Consider the following 20765-nt stretch of genomic DNA (forward strand, 5'->3'; position numbering starts at 1 on the left):
GTTGGAACAAAATAACTGTGCTGGATAGGATGAGGTTGCTAAACCACTGCTTTAGATTTACTTTCACACTACATTCTTTTTGGCATCATTACTGCTGTAAAATTAACTCTAATGTTGCAGTGTCCCACTGTCAGTTGAACAGTCCCGAGCCTTTTTCTAACAAGGTATATGATTGTTTAATGAAGTGCCTGGTTGGAACAAGACCCTGGATTGGAATAGACTCCAAGTACCCCTCACTGTACTAAATAACTATATCACCAGTCTCCCCCTACCCCCTCTCCCAGGACCTGTGTGTTGCTTTCAGTTACCTTGCCGAAGGCATCCTGCAGCCGGTTGGCCTCATTGCGTGTGTGACCCAGATCCTCCTGCAGGTTGGTGGCCAGGGCCTCTGCCTTCTCCTTGTCCATTCGCACGCTCTCCAGCAGCTCCTGGATGTCGCTCTTGTCTCCAGAGTTGTGGATGGAGTAGAGCTCAGCCACCTTCTGCCTCTCTTGCTCCAGCTGGCATTTGAAGCGGTTCAGCTCCAACTGTTCATTGCCAAGCGTGGCTTTGTAATCCTCCAGAGCAGCGGAGAGAGCCGCCTTGCCCTTCTGCTCCGAGTCGATGATGCGGTCCATGTGGTGGTTCCTCTCCTTCAGGGCCCCGATCATCTCTTGGGCTTCCTTATTGTCCTGCTCAGCCATCTTCAGGGTGTTGCTCAGGTGCTGCTGGACCCCGAGCAGCTGCTCTCGCTCGAAGCGCGCGTTCTCCGCCAGCTCCATGTATCGCTGCTCCAGCTCCAAGTAACGGCCGCTCTTGATGTCTTCGTCTACGACGTAGGAGATGTGATGCTCGTCCAACAAAGTGCGGAGGTACTCGATCTGCCGGCCGTAGTGCTCCAGCTTGTCGCTCTGCTGACACAGCGAGTCCATCAGGATGACTTTCTCCTCCCCCAGCCTCTCGTTCTCTGCGTTCAGCTCCTGAGTGATCTGCTGCAGGTCGGACAGCTCCTGCAATGTGGCCTGAAGCTCCTCGGCGGTGCTGTGCTGGTTCTCCTCCATTTGGTGGATCCTCTCCGTCAAGCAGGCCACTGAGACCTCGCTGACGTTCCCGCTGCTGCCTTTCCGAGACCTCTCTCGACTCGGGGCCCCCTCGGACTCGGAGGAAGAGGAGGAACAGGAAGGGGCGTCCAGAGCATCGTCGCTGGAGGTGATGGGTTGGTAGACCTCACTGGATTCGCTGTCCAGGTTGTCCATGGAGCTGCTGCGACGGTTTTCCATTAGAGTGTTCTCATCCTGGCTCAGGAGATCCTCCATGGAACCAGGGGCTGATCCTTCCACCGAGGAGGTCAGCGTCCCTCCTCCGTCACTGTGGACACTTCCCACATCTAAATCCAGGCTTAGGGACTGGTAGCTGAAGATCTTCTCCGAGCCGTCCAACCTCTGCTCCAGGGAGAAGCCCAGCGCATTCAACCGGTCTTTCAACATGCGGTTCTCGTTCTTCAGCTGGTTCAGCTGCTCACGGATGGCATTGTTCTGCTCTTGAAGCTGCAGCAGCGTGGATTCCACGTCTGTAGCTTGGTGAGTGATGGAGACGACCTCTTCCTCTGCCGCCACCACCACTTTGTCCTCCTCCCCCTCTTCAGAGGTCTCGCCCAAGCCCAGCTGGGCCCGCATGTCCCTCAGCTCGTTGCGCAAGTGCAGAATCTCCACATCTTTGCTCTTTGCCAAGCCCAGAAGGTCCTTCACTTTAGTCTCCAAGGCAGCTTTGTCGGTGATCTGGCTGTCTGATTTGGACTTGCTCATGCGCGTCTCCGACTCGGCCAGTATGTGGCTGCGGGATCGCTTGGCCAGCGTGGCATCGTTAGTGGCAGCGGCTGCAGAGGAGGATAGCTTCTTGCCTGTACCAGCTCGAGAACGCTCCCGGAGTCTGTCTCGTGTTGAGCTCACCTCTTTAGCCCCAGAAGACGTGCCACGTTTAGCTGAAGAACCTGTATGAAGAAAAGATATATACACGTACAGAAAATGACCGTTTTCATTTCAATTAGTGTTTTAGTACTGTGTGAAAACACAGGTCTATGATAAGCACAGCATTATCAACTGCAGGTTAATACATCTGTATTTTTTAATGCTGCATTTCCATCTGCCACCTGGACTAATATATGAATGCGATCTGAGGGTGAGGAGGTGATTGCTTAGGATATTTCTACAATAAAAATCTGACACTCTTCAAGAGCAGTTTTGAAAGATAATGCGGCCTGATTAGCTGCGAATGTCCAGCCGTGAGAGTAGACTCATTATAACAGAAGCACAGAACCTTCAGACATTATTCTGATTGCTGTTCTCCCTCTTGCAGCCTCTGGCCCCCAAGATGGTCTTGAGTCTTTCATAGAGCTACTGTGAAACCTATCCGGCTGCTGTTCACGTGACAGAACACATGAGCCACATACAGACACGGGACACATTTACAACCCCAGTCACCAGCCTCAACAGTCATTAAAGAACGATGTTTAGACTTAGGAGTCTGTAGCTTTTAAAGTCTATATTAATGCATGTTCAGAAGTTAAAGCTGCAGTATCCCACAATAATTTCTAATTTTACACCAAAATATAATTTCCCGATCTGTTTACTTCAGATATAATCAACTGAGAAAGCAGTTCAGTTTGTTTAAAATGAATGCTTCAAACCTAGTAGCAAGTATGTTAGCAGTACGTCCACCTTATTGAAGTAAAAAGTGTCAAAGTGTACAGTACAGATTCCTCCATATACTGTATACAGTTTGCTACTCTTGATACCCTGTAGTAAATAATGTCGTAAGCCAGTTTTGACACAAGAGGAGAAGTGGTTCTCAAGATATATATAAAACTGTGAAGTAAGACACATTGTACATACATAGGGACGCCTCCACTTCAACAGGGACATGCATCCCCAGTGTTGTTAAACAAGCTTCTACAAAGATACAGGATGAAAGTTTGAAGCCACCTCCCACCTTCGCCTAACTCTTACTATGACATTCTTACTAGTTCTGGAACACTGCCAGCTTTACGAGGATCGGTTCCTTTGAACAGCCCCGCCCCCGGCCTCGTACCAGTGCTGCTCTTGGTCTTGCCCTCGGAGGTGCTGCCGGTGGTCCCGGCTGTGGAGGTGCCCGCCACCGAGCAGGTCCTCTTTCCCTTCACACTGTTGTTCACCGACAGACCGCCAGCCACCCCTGCTAACAGGTCATCATTGCTCTTTGTCTGGAAGGGAAACAGAGAAAGGTGATGCCACGCCCCGCCCAGATTTAGATCTCCATTATTACAGTGCATTATTATTTCAAGCTACGTGGGCTTTGAGAGTGTTAACAAGCATGCAAGCAGGTCCATCAAGAGTCCAGCCTCGTGGATTTTGATTCAACCTGCACCGTATCACAGTTATCAGGGTTGCATAATACCGCTCTTTATCAATAGGAAATGGGTAATAAAGACATAGAAGGTCAAATGTTATCATTAATCCAGCTCACTTGCGCTGTAAATGTTGAAATGTAATTGCTTATTAGACAATTTCAAACTCTATCAGTGGATATGGCTGTAGGTGTGTGTCATTAAGTATATTACCTTCACTCTATTTAAAAGAACAAAGTTATACTGTACTAGTGATAATGATGTGGTATTTTAGTCACACTGACTTGCAGTACCTCTTATTTCAGTACACAGTGCAAATACAGTACTGCCGTTGAAAAGCTCGACAACAGAAAGTGATATTACAGACAAACATAAGAGATGATCACGGTGGTTGTCTTGTTGACCACCACTGGGTGCCTCCATCTGCCAAGATTCATTGGTCTTTTCCATTGCAGCAGTGCTAACTTTATAGCCACCCTGTGTATTGTAGACATGTGTTTCCTAAATGACCTCTCCGTCCTGCACAGTACAGACGTCATGCTTGGTGTCCGTGGTGCAGACGTTACCTTGGACAGTGCCGCTGTGCCTCCGGTCTTGGAGCTGCTCTTCCCAGTCGCCCCGTTCTCAGATTTCAGTTTCTCGTTGCTCTGCGTCTTACTCCCTGCCGCAGCCTTCGATGAGGTGACCGCTGGCCTGCTTGCTTTCTTCATGCTGGGCTCCCGGTTTCTGATACATTTACAGCTCAGACTGCGGAACAAAAACAACACTGATGAGTGCATCATGCCAAGGTTCTCATGATCCCATGCTGCCAGTAATAAGCCATGCCTCTTGACAGCAAATGGTCTAATGGCACTGTTGTACTGATTGGGTTCCCTAGAGGAAAACTACATTTCTTCAAGCGTACAGCAAAAAAAAAAAAAAAAAAAAAACCAACAACTCTTAATGTCCTCTGCTTAATGTCCTTACGATAAACTGTTCTACCCCCTGTGCTGTGGAAACAAACCATCTCATTATCTGCTGAATGAACAAAAATATCTTGAAATTCCAATCTCGAGCCCTGCTGTGCTGGAACAGTTCCCAGAGTACACACAAGGGGACAGCGGAGGGAAGACATCACCTCACATTGAAAGCAGAATAAGAGACTGGATCTTCATTCACATGGTTGTGAAGAGAAAGGGGGGAGACATTGAACGAAAATACTGTAACTGAAGTTGAAGTATTACATTTTAGCAGCCCGCTCCTCTATCTGCAGATATTTAGACCCCCCCAAAGCTCTCTGTGCTGGACAAAGAGGCCTTTGAGGTACATGTTTGTCTGTGTCACGTCGAGTAACAGTTTAAAAAGTAGGAAGGTACATTATGTGTTCAAAGCAGTTCTACTTGAGACACTCTGTCCAGGAACGTATGGGGGAATTCAAAAGCTGTTTACAAAAATGGAGACGAAGGCTTCGACGTGTCTTTAAAGACTACTGTACAGAAGTTAATACAGCGTAGGTTCCCCATTCAAAATGAGGATCTAGTGCACTGATTTCATCCATCTGTCTATCTGTCTGTCTTGCACTACGTGGCAAATCCGATAATTACATTTTTACCAATCTTCAAAGACTCTTACAGACTTTATCAGATTACATTTGGGTACAATTGATGTCATACAACTTTTTTTACAAATATTTACAGGATTATAAGAAATCTCAGTCCCTGCGCTGACTGCTTAGCCTTACAACTGTATAATCAACTCAATATGGCAATGCCTCTGATGCTGAAATAAAACAGACCTGAAACAACAGCAAGACATGTCAGAGAGAGAAAGTTAATTCCAGATCACTGCCAGCCAATACATATCTCATATTGCATTGCGCTTGCTGTTATGAAAAGATTTTCAGCCATCACTTACAGTAAGAAAGCTGCATCCATCATTCTGCAGTATATCCTATCTGGCTAAACTTGAATATCAAAATCTAGTATTAGTGACCTCACCCTAACACAGAATGAATCTCAACAACTAGCGGTCATACTGCACCAAGTACTACAGAAGCGCTGAAGTTTACCTGCTGTCCTGAGACTGTCCCTTCCTTGGAGAACACATTAGAAAAAACGACAGGGATTCTCCACAGTGCTGCAGTAGTACAGTAAACACTCACAGAATGAAGAAAGCACAGGACACTTTCTGCTTTTGAAGAGCGGAGCATTAACAAGCAACCGCCAGCAATGCGGTTTGAAAATACGACCTGTCCAATAGGAGAACCTGGCATGCAGCTCCAGCAGGAGTATTCCTTAAAAGGTTAACACTACAGTTCACTAATGCAGCCGGCACAGCGTACAGCGCTGTAACAAAAAGGGGGGCTTGCCGGGGAACAGACGTTTGAAAGTGTGTTCTCCTAATACAGTTTGATGTTACAGAAGACAGCAGCATTCTAGAGCAGTTTAATGAAGATCAAACATGATCTAATTTTCATTAAAACATTCTTTAAAAATGACGCATCTCGAGTGAAAGTCCTGGTATCTCAATACCACAGTTCAGAGTAGCTTGGACCATTTAATATGCTTCCTATAGTCTTTGTGTGGCATGTATTTTTTTATTGTAGCTCCCCAGCCTAAGTGAACTGCTTTAATTCAGCCTTTAAGCTTGCATTATCTGAGCTGCTGGAAATATATATATATTTTTTTAAGTAGAATTGGAAGTAATATCTGGTGAAATTGCACTCTACAGACCATTAACCTTGGAGTCTTGGAATGTCTCAGACTAAATAAAAACAGCATTTGCCTTGCACTTCACTGCGTGTCTACAGACTCCCTTGACAGTAACACCACCACAAGCCTATCAAGTGCCAGGAATACTGGGATTGAAGGAGAGTTTATTTGAATTGAATTTCATTCACTAATCTGAGAAAATCTGGAAGTAATTTGTGGAACCAAATCAAAACTACAGTGCTGACCTGCCGATGTTTGAATGACATTGCCCTTTGAGGTACAGTACCCTATGTTCATACAGTACAGGCGTATTTACTTTGTCTACCATAAAGAATCTGAACCAATTAACTGGACTGCTTATTTTTCTATTTCTCCCTAGCAATCACCTTCTGCTACAAATTCATCACAGCAAAAATGATTACAGGTACTATACAGTAACTGTTCTTTTGTGTGTAGCAAAACATTATCACATCAAATCCCCGTATGATCTTTTTGCTTCCATTTCTTGGCGTCAACATTTTATTTCTGGTTTAGTCTTGAGCAAAAAAGTTCAAGTCTTACAGTACCACACAGGTCTGACACAGTCAGCAGTAATAATGGTCTTGTATACTGCAGCTCAAGTCAGCACCAACAAGCTACACCCGATCTTTATTCTAGTTAACTAAAGATAACCTAAAATGTGGGAAACAGTCATTTTCAATTTACTGTTATGACGATTTTAATACGATAACTAATATATCTAGCAGTACCACTGCCCTACTTTTCTGTTGAGATACAGTACCCCAGTGCAATGAATGAAAGCTGTCCTCATACCCTCAGCAATAATAATCTATCTCAAGTGCAGCTAGAGCAGTTCAACTGCTACCAACATCCTGGTGACAAATACAAGTTTGAATCAAAATGCTGGATACACAGTAATAATAGCGGAGGCTATTATTACTCCCAAACCATATACAGAAATACTTTACTCTGTAGAATTCTAATCTATAGGTGTATTCTACTGTATAGACATGGTCAAAACACCCTATATATAGTGTATTACAGTTCTATAATGTTGTGGACACTACTAAACACTACTCAAAATAGTATTTTATTTTTTTAATATATTGAGTAGCTGTACAGAATATAAACATATGAATTAATTCTTAACTTTGAAATCAAATTTAGCATGTCACACAGTATTGCAAAGGTACAACTGGCATTAGACATTTAATACATAAACAAAATTAATCTAAACAAAAATAATTGTATCAGTAACACACATCTCCCTTCATGGCTATACATTCAAAATTACAGCTACAGTAGCAGAATGACGAAACAGTGGATCACCATGAAGTCAACAGGTTGTACAAACTAGCACAAAATAAGAAATGGCAAGGAATAGTTTAATGAAAATGAGGTGTTCCTATCATGGCAAAGTATATGAATGTGGAATAACTTCTAATGTTCTCAAGATACATACTGTACAGTAATGTAAGCCTGGCATATGTACAGTATGTACAGACCTCCTATAATGTAGCTCCTCATCCCCTGCCGGGATAATAAATGTGCTTAATTTAAATCCAGTGCAGCCTGGCTAGCAGAGCTCTGTGACTGGTGAGAATACTTTCAATAGAGATCCTGTGGGTATGCAAACACATGTGTTTAAACACACACACACACACACACACACACACATCAACAGCTTTACAAGACGAACTGGCCCAACAGACACCAGGCTGACTGCAGGCCCGGGCTCTGTTGTGGTCAGACCAAAAGGGAGATTCATTCAGATCAACAACAGCCGCTGTACCAAAAAAAAATAACAACATTCCTGTAACCTCGGGTAACTTTACAGCTCCCTCAACCCTTTCTTATTGCTGCTTTATAGCAATAACCAGAGGCCTCTTCTTTCAAATAAGCCTAATTTCTTTCAGCTGTACAAAGGCCTGCATATTGTAGTGGAGCCTCACTGCGGCCTCTGTGGGATATGAAATATTTGCTCTCCAACGCTGGGCTCCGGGTCCTCCAGTGCAAATATGCTGCGAGTAAACATCTTGAAGATGAGTGGGAGTGGAAGGGTCATTTCAAATGCCTCCAGTTCAACGGGAAACTGGAGCTCCACATAATGCTAAACAAGCACAACCCCTTGTATATATAAAGCTCCAGGTTAAGCATCATTATCCCAAATGCTTGTAACTACATACGATACTGTACTGCGCGCTTATCTAAGAACCAGAGAAGCTGTATTTACAGTACAGATCTCCACTTCAGACGTTTTCTAATTCATGCCTAGCCTTGAGCCCATGCAGTAGCCTATAGCTGCAATTAAGAAGTAGACTATCAGATAATATGCAATATTAATGTGCCTTCTGCCATGTTCAGTATGTTTATGCTGTTAAATAATTGAGAAGCTTCAAACACTGATCAAAGCCAATTAGCCTCTGGTCTTCCATTTGCTTTGAAAAAGTGTTTTAGGATCCCCTCTGGGAAACTGTGGGAGTTTATGGTAATGCTTACAACAGTATATATATATATATATATATATATATATATATATATATATATATATATATATATATATACACATATATATACACACACACACACAGTACTGTGCAAAAGTTTTAGGCAGGTGTGAAAAAATGCTGTAAAGTAAGAATGCTTTCAAAAATAGACATGTTAATAGATTATATTTATCAATTAACTAAATGCAAAGTGAGTGAACAGAAGAAAAATCTAAATCAAATCCATATTTGGTGTGACCACCCTTTGCCTTCAAAACAGCATCAATTCTTCTAGGTACACTTGCACAAAGTCAGGGATTTTGTAGGCATATAGTCAGGTGTATGATTAAACAATTATACCAAACAGGTGCTAATGATCATCAATTCAATATGTAGGTTTAAACACAATCATTCACTGAAACAGAAACAGCTGTGTAGGAGGAATAAAACTGGGTGAGGAACAGCCAAACTCAGCTAACAAGGTGAGGTTGCTGAAGACAGTTTACTGTCAAAAGTCATACACCATGGCAAGACTGAGCACAGCAACAAGACACAAGGGAGTTATACTGCATCAGCAAGGTCTCTCCCAGGCAGAAATTTCAAGGCAGACAGGGGTTTCCAGATGTGCTGTCCAAGCTCTTTTGAAGAAGTACAAAGAAACGGGCAACGTTGAGGACCGTAGACACAGTGGTTGGCCAAGGAAACTTACTGCAGCAGATGAAAGACACATCATGCTTACTTCCCTTCGCAATCGGAAGATGTCCAGCAGTGCCATCAGCTCAGAATTGGCAGAAAACAGTGGGACCCTGGTACACCCATCTACTGTCCGGAGAAGTCTGGTCAGAAGTGGCCTTCATGGAAGACTTGCGGCCAAAAAGCCATACCTCCGACGTGGAAACAAGGCCAAGCGACTCAACTATGCACGAAAACACAGGAACTGGGGGCAGAAAAATGGCAGCAGGTGCTCTGGACTGATGATTCAAAATTTGAAATATTTGGCTTTAGCAGAAGGCAGTTTGCTCGCCAAAGGGCTGGAGAGCGGTACACGAATGAGTGTCTGCAGGCAACAGTGAAGCATGGTGGAGGTTCCTTGCAAGTTTGGGGCTGCATTTCTGCAAATGGAGTTGGGTATTTGGTCAGAATTAATGGTCTCCTCAATGCTGAGAAGTACAGGCAGATACTTATCCATCATGCAATACCATCAGGGAGGCATCTGATTGGCCCTAAATTTATTCTGCAGCATGACAACGACCCCAAACATACAGCGAAAGTCATTAAGAACTATCTTCAGCATAAAGAAGAACAAGGAGTCCTGGAAGTGATGGTATGGCCCCCACAGAGCCCTGATCTCAACATCATTGAGTCTGTCTGGGATTACATGAAGAGAGAGAAGCAACTGAGGCTGCCTAAATCCACAGAAGAACTGTGGTTAGTTCTCCAAGATGTTTGGGCCAACCTACCTGCCGAGTTCCTTCAAAAACTGTGTGCAAGTGTACCTAGAAGAATTGATGCTGTTTTGAAGGCAAAGGGTGGTCACACCAAATATTGATTTGATGTAGATTTTTCTTCTGTTCACTCACTTTGCATTTTGTTAATTGATAAATATAAACTATTAACATTTCTATTTTTGAAAGCATTCTTACTTTACAGCATTTTTTCACACCTGCCTAAAACCTTTGCACAGTACTGTATATATATATATATATATATATATATATATATATTACATACTTAACAGTACCAGTAGAATTTAAATCCAATCCATTAAGCACTCTTAATAACTTTAAAAAAATGAACATATTGTATGGCAGGTTTTCAAAATAAAAATAAGCCATTTTAAAAACAGGAGGGCTGGCCTTTAATAACATAGTATATAAAACAGCCCTAGTGTTCACTAAAGGGTTTGTTGTGCCCTTTCACGTTAAGGGTTGTTTCAGCAAAACAATATTTTAGCAGACAAAAAGACACCAATTTGTATATGATAAATGTGTACATTATTCGTGTTTACTATAATAGTGTTTTCATGTTGGTTTATCTATGCACTTTACAGCGTCCTTAGGGACAACATTTTAATTTCTTAAGATATCATTTCAATAAAAAAAAAAACAGGACAATATCAAAACCACGACTCTGGCCTTGAAACACGAGAAGAATCAAAGGAGCACCGTGGCACTGGAATCAGATGTGCGAGTCAGTCACAGGATACATGAAAACTACAGAACGATATTATCTGTGCCTCTGCAGGACCAGGGCCACGGTCATTCAAATTTCATATAAAACACTAAAACCCTGTCCACCCAAACGTCAACTTCACAATCCCCTGAATTATCTGAACGTTATAGGCCCTGTTGTGACCAATGCTCGTCTGCCTGAAAAAACACACTAAGCAGCCCCTTCATTTATGGAATGTACTACAGTAGACTATCCATTTACAGGCACAGTACAGGGGCTGTGTTTTAGTTTCTTGATTGAGAATGGCAGGGGAGACAGGCTGTAGACAGACATGGACCGAGTACAGTAGTCCCGACTGCCAGGCCCCCGGTCAACAGCAGCCAGCAGCTCACCGACAAGTGCTGTGGACCTCCTGAGTGTCAAGAGAAGACTGGCTTGAAGGAGTGATCATCTTCAATTCTCCTGAGCTGTTATGGAGAGCCGCTGTAGTACGGGGAAGAAAAACTTGGGCAAAACAAATCGTGCAACAAGAAGGAATATTACTACACCAGCTGTAAAGATACATCAGCTTACACTGAAGACATGCTCCTGTTTGTTTCTTTCCAGCCCAAGTCCATGTCCTGATGACTCAGACTCCAAGTGAAGGCCCATGCCAGTGAATAAAAGGTTGAGCTAACACCACATTGGGTATTTTCATGTGTTGCTCAATGTTACTTCCTTGCACTGCCTGCAGTATTGTACCTGTAGTTAAGTTTGAAATGATTACAGTGCTTGTTGTAGTGTGTGTGTGTGAGTGTGTGTGAGTGTTGGGGCGGGAACAGAGAAAAATAATTAGCAACCAGTATCAGCTGCTGACTGGAATCCTTGAGTCATATTGTAGGAGTGGTTGAAAGATGCCTGGGTGGGGAACACAAGGCAGTTTTGTTTGTACACTTCCTATATTACAGTAGGTCCAATTTACATGATCAAATACATATTTACCACCAGTCTAAATATATAAAAAAGAAAAAAAACCATCATTGACTAAATGCAAAACCTGCATCCTCTTAGGTTATGCTTTTTCTTAATGGGCTCAAATTAATAATACTAAATCACACTTAGTAGAGGCATGAGTTTTACTGAAGAGATGTCATTATTACCATGCTTAATGTTTGTCCTAAGATAAATTTTGATTTAAAATAAAAATCGGGAAAGTGTTTTTTTTTTTTAAAAAGCGAAAGACAAGGGGGATAAAATTGTTAGAAATAAAGTCTCTAATCATGTCTGTATATAGGACAAAACATTAATGCAGGGTCTCTGCTAATTATATTATTTATTAATAATAATAATAATAATAATAATAATAATAATAATAATAATAATAATAATAAATTGGATAATAAATTAGTTAATTTACCCAAGTGCGTAACAGATCTTACAGAAATCTTTTTTTTTTTTTTTGCCATGATGTTATTTTATTTCCTAATATACCTCAAATGCTGGTAAAACTACACATTTACCGACTAATCTATAGATTTACCAATTTTACACATGAACCGTAACACATATAATGTACATGAAATCAACCACTGAAAAATGTCCATGCCTGCAGACATGAAGCTGTGTGGTGCAGGATAATAACTAGAAAAATATCTAATCTCACCTTTTAAAAGGTGCCCTGGCTCACAATTCAATGTGCTCAAGGCTGTCTCTGCTGGGGTTCAACAAGGCAGATCCATAATCCCAGAGATGGTCATTACACAGGTCAGGCATGGTTTACTGCATGCTTCCATTTTCAGTCACGCCCCACTGTTACTATACAGATACCAGAGGCAATACTATGACATGGCAATGACACGTTCCAGTTATACTAGACAGAGTTCAACTCTAAAAGAACAGGTAACTGAAGCTACCCAGGTACTGTATGCTGCATCTGTATCACTAACTGAACTGTCTTTGAAGTATGACAAACAGCAGTAATGATCGGGGACTGATAAAGGGAGTAGTGGAGAGAAGTGCAGCAACATGTCAATCAACCAATGCAGGTAATGAGCAAGCTGTGTCGACCAAAAACACAGGAAGGGTTATGAACATACAGTACAACACACCGCACTGTACTGCTCCAGCTGCTTCCCCTTCCTAATACAGAGGCAGCACCTACTGTAGATGCAGGTAAAGGAAGCACATGAGCGAGGCCCTGTGACCGCATGTCGGAAGCTGTAAATCACTTCGTCCGTGTAAAAATTCCAGCCCCGCCTGCTTTCAATTTCCAGACGGCTGCAGCCGGCGCGCTCTTATCGCTTTTCCAGAGATCCTGCATCCCAGGAGCTGCACACATTCCCAGGCAGGACAGCTCAAAGCAAACCCAGATATGTTTCATATAGTGTAGAAATAGACCTTCATAATATAATACATAGTCTTTTTTAATTTGATCACCCTGCTATTAGATTTCAGTAGACCTCTGTCAGTGCTATTCATGCTACCCACTCCGATGAGGCCATTAGGAGAGCCTAATCTCTTTAAACGCGATCTGTATAACTAATAGTGTGTTTCAAACACTTAAGACCCCAAGTTTACCGCAGCACACAATACTTTTGCTTACACTTTCACATAGGGAACATCTAACGCACAACAGCACGCAATAGAACAATGTATTTACAAAACACTGCATATATTTACCATAAAAATTAAAAAGGGTTGTCACAAGAGGTTTTTTGTTTTTTTTTTTTTTGGTGGGAGATGGTAAGCGTTTGAGTATATTTGAATATTTGAACTCATCCAACAGGCCAGTGGCTTCCACTGCAGAAGATACGTTGTGGCTGCCACACTCCATCTCTGGGACCATTGAGCTGTAGCAGAGGAGGATTTCATGAAATCTGCTTAAACATTTTATACATACTAGTATTAGCTCTATTATTATTATTATTAATATTATTATTATTATTATTATTATTATTTATTTCTTTCTTAGCAGACACCCTTAACCAGGGTGATTTACAGTTGTATACAAAAAAATACATAAAGAATTACAGTACAATTAAGAGCAAGATACAAAATACAATGACTTCGGTCCTAATAAGATCAAATACAAAACACAGTACGATTTGATATCGGGGCAGTTCAAGAGCAGATAAGTGTTGATAGTTACATCAGAGTTAGATACGATTGCAAGCGAAATAGAAAATACTACAAAATGGGTTAAGTTCGGGATTAAATACAGTAAAATAGGGAGCAGATAAGTGCAAGTTAAAGTGCATTAAAGGCAGAGTGCTATATTGTACAGTGCAGTGCGGCTCCTGTATATTAATGTCAAGGCTAACATTAGTACTGTAGCATACCTTTTTGGTTAACAGCTAAATTATTAATGTTTGATACTGAAATAGATTGAAACCCCTACTGTAAGGTACATTTTACATGGGCTGAATTATGCACCACATTCCCAGGGGGATTTCTAGAGAGAATAAAGAAGCTATACATTTCCCTATGCAGTGTTACAGAATGAGAACACGACAGGACATGTGAAGCAGATAATCACTCTCCTAGATTAACCACTGATACAACACCTACTGAGAATCCACAAATCAGCAATTACAGCAAATAAGGAAAGATATACAAATCATCCTCTGTATTGATTTATCAACTATGCAAAACATTGTACAGTAACTGCTTCATTGTTCAAGCAGTATTTGGAAGTAAGATTTTAAACTAAATTAATTCTACAGTAGTGTACTGTAGGTGGTAGGCAGCAAAACAATTAACATTTACTGCAGCCGTTTATCAACCTGCCATCAAAGACACCCTACAAATGCATGTTTAGTCTAACCTTGCAGTCATGCTGCCAGGTCTCAGACGCTGCTGTATTAAGCAGTGTGAGATACAGCCTGGTCACTACACGGTTTGGAAGAGAGCCAAAGGATTTCAGGTGCTGTAACAAGTAGCGTGACTCAATAGGCAAACAAAAAGTTGGCAGGGTTCTCCCTTTGCTGTACAGATTGTTGTCCAACCTCTTTTACTGTAGCAAACACACTCTGTTGAATTATTCATCACTTTAAAACACAAGTCACTTAGACAAAAGTTTCAATTAATGTTTCTTAGAAGTTTTCCCTGCCGGCTGACCAAGCTACCAGCGTTGACAGAACCATGACTACAATGTCTTCTTTTTAAGCAATGCAGATTACATTCGTATGGGTGGGTGTGTGTCTGTGTGAGGGCTATGGCATTTGTCTGTTACCATTTCTGTTTTTAGATGTTTAGTTTTTGACACATTTTCTTATAAGCCTACTTTACTAAAAGTTATATATGAATCCTCAAAAAACTGTTTTTGATACATGCCAGGGTTGGGAACAAGACTCATTGCATAGCAGTTTGCTCCATTCCTGGTTTTACTTTGAGTTTAATAAGACACACCTGATCTTGTTACCTATACAGTGAGGCTAATCAAGCTCACATTAAAACCTAGAACTGGTTAATCGGCTATAGATAATTAAATTATTGGCATCTGTGAATGGTTGCGGCTATAATATTCTGTGTAGTTCATATTGTTCCAAATGGCTGTAAAAATCTACAATGAGATCTGGCACATGGTGTTTTCTTAAGCAGTACACATTTGCAGAAGCTCCGTTTGTAAAATAAAAGCCCATCACCCAAGCAACATCTGCAGAACACATGCTCGTCTGCCAATCCACACTGCATCAACACTTAAACTGACAGTGCAGCAAAAACAGAAGCTACAGATTCTCAGAGTGGTATGAAAATCACTATGACCCCCTCTTGTCTGCTGGCAGTTATTAAAAGCTGCGGTGTCCCATTTTATACTAAAATGTCATCCCCTGGAAGATTTATGACATTTCTACACAGTCTATACTTATCTGCGTTCCACCAGAAAGAGGACATTGTTGGTTGTAGTTTTTGTTGTGTTCTGTCACTCTGAACTAACAAGCGCACGTTTATACTTGCAGCAGCAGGAGGTTATGGATGTCATCTCTGTTGCATCACAAGGATCCCAAAAATAAAAAATAAAAAACAGAACGTAGAATCAAAAATCCTTTCAAATAGCATCTGGACTGAAGAGCAGAGAGACCCTCAAAGGTGATTTTTCTTAGTAACCTGTAGAATTGACCTTGTGTTCAAACAAAGGGTACTTCTTTCACTGCTAACCAAAGGGAAACTGGTAGTTCCTGTCCTCTACATCAGTATCAGCTAAGAAATCAAAAGAATAAAATCACCATGTTTTCTTAATATTTTATCAACAAAGCATACAGGTCAAGAGAAAAGATAACGCCACTCAACACGGCAGACCACAAAACAAATTTTACTTAGGCCCGCATGAAATTCAGTCTACAGTGAATCTATTAAATTCATTACCTTAGTATTTTCTTTCTGTATAGTGCTAAAAAAAAGTCAATACTGAAAATTAAAATACCCCTTGTCATGTCTTGCACATTAATTATATTACCAAGCAGCTTTAATTGTATTACCAAGCAGCTGTGCTGTATCTGCAGGGCTGCAAGCGCTGTTCAAAGGGGGGGAAGCTGAACTGAACTGAACTCCACTGCATGATGTGACAGTGCCGTAGATGACATTTTACTCTGAATTTCTATTCCATGTTAAGAGGATTGGAGAGGGCTGCTGCACGTGTCTTGCACCACGAAACTGGAATACTCACTTCAACTCAAAATAACCTACTGTTCTTAAAAACTTTGTTCTGTAACAATTTAACGTATCTTAAAACTCCCTTCATGTGGGCAGCTCATCATTAAGACAGCTACAAGCCTCAATAGTAATCTGCCTTTAGATGCTTAACATTAAAAAAGGTCAATCGTGGGCTGAACCGATTCTAAATTAAACTCATTTTTTCAGTACAGTACCATGTTTGGCAATGAAAAAACCTCATTTAAAACTGGCTGTGCTAGAGCACACAAAGCAAATGACGTACAAAATAATGAACACAGATGTGAATTTAGTTTTGCGTGTACTGGAAAAAAAAAAACACACACACACAGAACACTGACTGAAATGAACCCCACTAGACTGTCAGTTATTGGTCCCCAAGGACTAGAATGGGCCTGGGAACCACATGGTTAATTGGATTGATGCTGTGGGGAGCTTTCATGATCATGCAAAAACAGTGCAGGGCTGGGTGAGGGACGGCCAGTCTGATACAACCGTCCCCTGACCTGGTTGGTTTTAAATAATGGCGCTAACGGCACTGTACAGCGGTTAGTTTTACGGCACACATTCACTGTGGTCACTCAGGATTGCACTCTTAAACTTTAGCACACCAGTAAATTCAAACTGTAGTATACATAATGTCAGCACACAAATCAAATTCAGACTTTACTGACATCATACTGAACGGCATTATTTTTCTATCTGGGACAGAACGCCACTGGATTTTAGTGCCCGTAAAACAAAGTTATTGAAAAACAGATGTATGCAAGACATTCTTCTATGCAAAACTCATAGCATTGTTCAGGGTTCCCTTTATCAAGCTGCAATCATTCAATCTTTATAACAGGCCTGCAGTCCCTTGTAGTGTCGTAGAATCAGTGTGCTATCACTCCCTGTGTTATCAGGCAATGCAATGCAAGTGAAGAGAAGACATTACAAACTGGTGTTTCTCTGTTTCATCTGTGGCTATGGAAAGCTGGATTTAAACTCAGGGTTCAAAATGTTACAGTACAGCAACCGACACAGAACAGGAATATCTCTCAGCCAGATCAATCACACACACACACACACACACACACACACACACACACTTTTTCATGTTGACATGGCTCCACTGCACTGCTTGTGAATGTAACCAATAGGCTTTCCCAAGGAAATCTGACAGTCTCCGACACAAGGGTTCAACTGTTTTGCTCTCCAGTAAATCGCTCAGAGTACTGTGCGCAGAACAAGCATTAAAGCTAGTTCTGAAACAGCGAGAGCCATTGACTGCCTTCTCTCCCTCGCCATGGGAGAATTCCACAGGGTCATGGACCCAGCCCTGACAGGAAACCAATGTTTTCAGAAGGAACTGAATCCATGAAACAGGACTGTGAGGATGCAGTACACTGGCCTGGCCTCTCTCCTACAGCAGCATACAGTACTGTACCAGGACTCCCAGTTCCACCCTATACAGTGAGCTTGTGAGTGGAGCTGAGTTTGTAACAAGGTTTGACGGGGTCTCTACTAACATTAAGCCAGTGGTTTAAAAACTTTGAAGTGAGCAAACCACAAAAACAACTATTTTGAGCAAGTAGTACTGCAGATGTGTTTATTTACAACAGTACACTGTGGTTTACAGAGCTCACAGACGCACACAAACAGCGTAATGATAAACCTATAGTGTGACAGTATAAATCAACCTTCTCTATTGTATTCAAACCCTTTTCCCTGCAGCACAGCCCCCACAGTAGTCTTGTATGGTTGGAGCAGCCGCAGCTCACTGCCCTCTCTCACAATAGAAGCTCCAGGCCTGGCAAATCAGGTCAGTGACAACACACTCCAGATCCCACAGTGCTCTACACACCCCTGGGACTGGGAGGGGCTGGGGGAAGGGGAACACACTGCCAAATTCATCATTCCCTTCCAACATTTTCCTTGCAGTGCTACAGGCAGACCTACAACACACAGACTAAACCACAAAGCGTTATGTCACTTGTGTATAGGAGCAAAGCCTCACTTCACAATTCAGACTCATTCTCAGATCTTCATATAATCCACATGAAAATGCTCATGTTGCAGTTAAAGACAGACACATACAGTCAGAACAAACACAGGTGATAAAAGGGGTTCCAAGCTAACAAACATGTACGGGTTTTGAGTTTTGTACAATGTCACTGGCTTGCTACAAGACCTCCTGCACCTTTAATTTGGAGGATGAATTATGTTTTAAAACACAGTGTGGCACTGAACAATAGGTAGGTCAGCTAATTAAATAGTTTGGATACATTTACATTGTAAGCCACAAGAGGAAAGTTGTCTCTTCCTATTTGGCAGTCAGGATAGCTCCTCCTGTGAAATCCTTGTGCCATTGCCAATTACAGCACAATACACAGCTAGTCTTTGAAGTTCAGGCTGCACAACAAGAGAAATGTATTATTTATGTCCCGTACATATGGCAGCTGGACCACAGAGCATCAGAGATGTGTAACAAATGGACAGTAGAATTCCATGACCACCATGGTTTATACAAGGCAGCCATGTGGCTCATTGGTCCCTGGACAGGGGGGCTGGCAGATAGTACCAAGAGGAGGGGCGAGGAGGGGCAGTTCTCCATGACTGGGGATACATGTATTGGGTTTTTGAGAATGTAACACTTGGGCTACTATTGTAGATTGACAGCACTACACAGACTCATTGGGTGGAAGCCCTCAGTCAGTCATAGGGTCCCATGAGATACTGATTGAAGCTGTACAAATACCATCTCTGCAATGCACTGGCTCTGTGCCTTTCCCCCCACTCCTCCAGGACCGCAGTAACTATGTACGTTTTTAATAGAACCCTATATTGTATTTTCTTTTTTAAAAAAAATAAATACATAAAAAGGGTTTGGAGAAATTCCACAGATCTTTTTCTAAGGAAGCCAGAACCGTGGATTGAGTTTCTATTTCTCTTTAAAACAACAAGCAACGAGTTCCAGGAACCTCAAATTATTCAGCCAGAGATTTTTCCTAAGCAGGCAGTCAGTGCAATCGGTTCAGTCAGTCCTGTTGCGCAAGAGATACTGTTCGTCGGGCCCAATTCAGAACAGCTGGGTTATGAAAGGCTTTTGCGCTGCTGCAGCGATGCTCATCTGCCAAAAAAGAAACCATGCTTGTGTTCTGCACAGTCTCTGTAATCAGTGCAGCCACCACTCTGTTCCACAGACCCTTTTACACCAAAAAGGACCATTTTATTTCAAGCCATTTCCTGCTCATTTGGTATTCCAATTGATTTACTTTGCCAGTTTTGTAACCAACACCAGCCATGGAGATACTAACAAAACAACAGTGCTTGCCTGAATAACTGGTTTTAGAAATAGGAGCACTGCAAGGTGCTGTACAACAATACAATCAAAACTGTGAATGGTAGTCTTGCTGTACTTTTATTATTATTATTATTATTTATTTCTTAGCAGACGCCCTTATCCAGGGCAACTTACAATTGTTACAAGATATGACATTATACATTATTTCACATTATACAGATATCACATTATTTTACATACAATTACCCATTTATACAGTTGGGTTTTTACTGGAGCAATCTAGGTAAAGTACCTTGCTCAAGGGTACAGCATCAGTGTCCCCCACTGGGGATTGAACCCACAACCCTCCAGTCCAGTCATTTCCACTCATGAACCATGGGGGAGACATTAAGAACTGATTCCAGCACAAAGGATACAAATAAGATAATACAAGGCTGTTTGTTTATTATTTGGGAGTCACAAAAAACTACCCTTTAAGAGACTGCATGTAACAATTATTGAAAACCTCAACACTTATTTATTATTAGTTTTGTGAGTTTCATCATTCATATAATTGACCTTACAGGTAGAATGTTTACTTGTCATAAGGTAAAAGAACAGTACTTTCTCTTTTACAACAAGTTAATAATTCCCATTTTAACTGTGTAACAATGGTTACTCCAGGTGTGTTATTTTGAGTCATGCTCTTATTTTAAAAAACCTATTAATACCAAATGCAAACAGGATGTAAACAATATGTTTACTGTGCAGTTGCTGAGCTTATTAAATATTTATAATCAGTACCAAACCAAATATGCATATCAATAACCTTAACTGACATACTTAACTGTAATGTTCCCACTTTCCGTTGAAACCCTTTAAAAACCTGTAATACAGGCTACATTAATTTAATACCCTGGATTTTCACCAGGGCTTAATCTGAATCTACAGTATACAATGTGCTACATAATATCTGTATATAACCATGACACTGGAGCAATTCCAAAAAAGTAATCATACAGAAAAAGAGGGAGGAGATTGCAAGATCTTACTCATACAATACATCACACCTCCAGTACAGTAATCACAGATCTCCTTGTCCATGTCCCAAAAACCTAGAAGAAAGCATATTCGGCTAAAAA

General features: G+C 41.5%; 1 protein-coding gene across 9 annotated transcripts in view; it reads right to left on the minus strand.

Annotated features, from left to right (window-relative positions):
* Nucleotides 1-20765, minus strand: part of LOC117428211 (cytospin-A-like) — a 66766-nt gene that overhangs the window by 44750 nt on the left and 1251 nt on the right. For all 9 annotated transcript variants that reach the window (XM_058994668.1, XM_058994663.1, XM_058994665.1 and 6 more), the window contains exons 2-4: nt 3928-4108; nt 3067-3217; nt 309-1969 (exon numbers count right to left, since the gene is read on the minus strand). In XM_058994668.1, coding sequence (XP_058850651.1) covers nt 309-1969; nt 3067-3217; nt 3928-4071 — 1956 coding nt within the window. In that variant the 5' untranslated portion in view covers nt 4072-4108. The remainder of the gene's footprint in view (nt 1-308; nt 1970-3066; nt 3218-3927; nt 4109-20765) is intronic.

The sequence above is a fragment of the Acipenser ruthenus genome, chromosome 21 (assembly GCF_902713425.1).
Source record: "Acipenser ruthenus chromosome 21, fAciRut3.2 maternal haplotype, whole genome shotgun sequence".
Classification (NCBI taxonomy): domain Eukaryota; kingdom Metazoa; phylum Chordata; class Actinopteri; order Acipenseriformes; family Acipenseridae; genus Acipenser; species Acipenser ruthenus.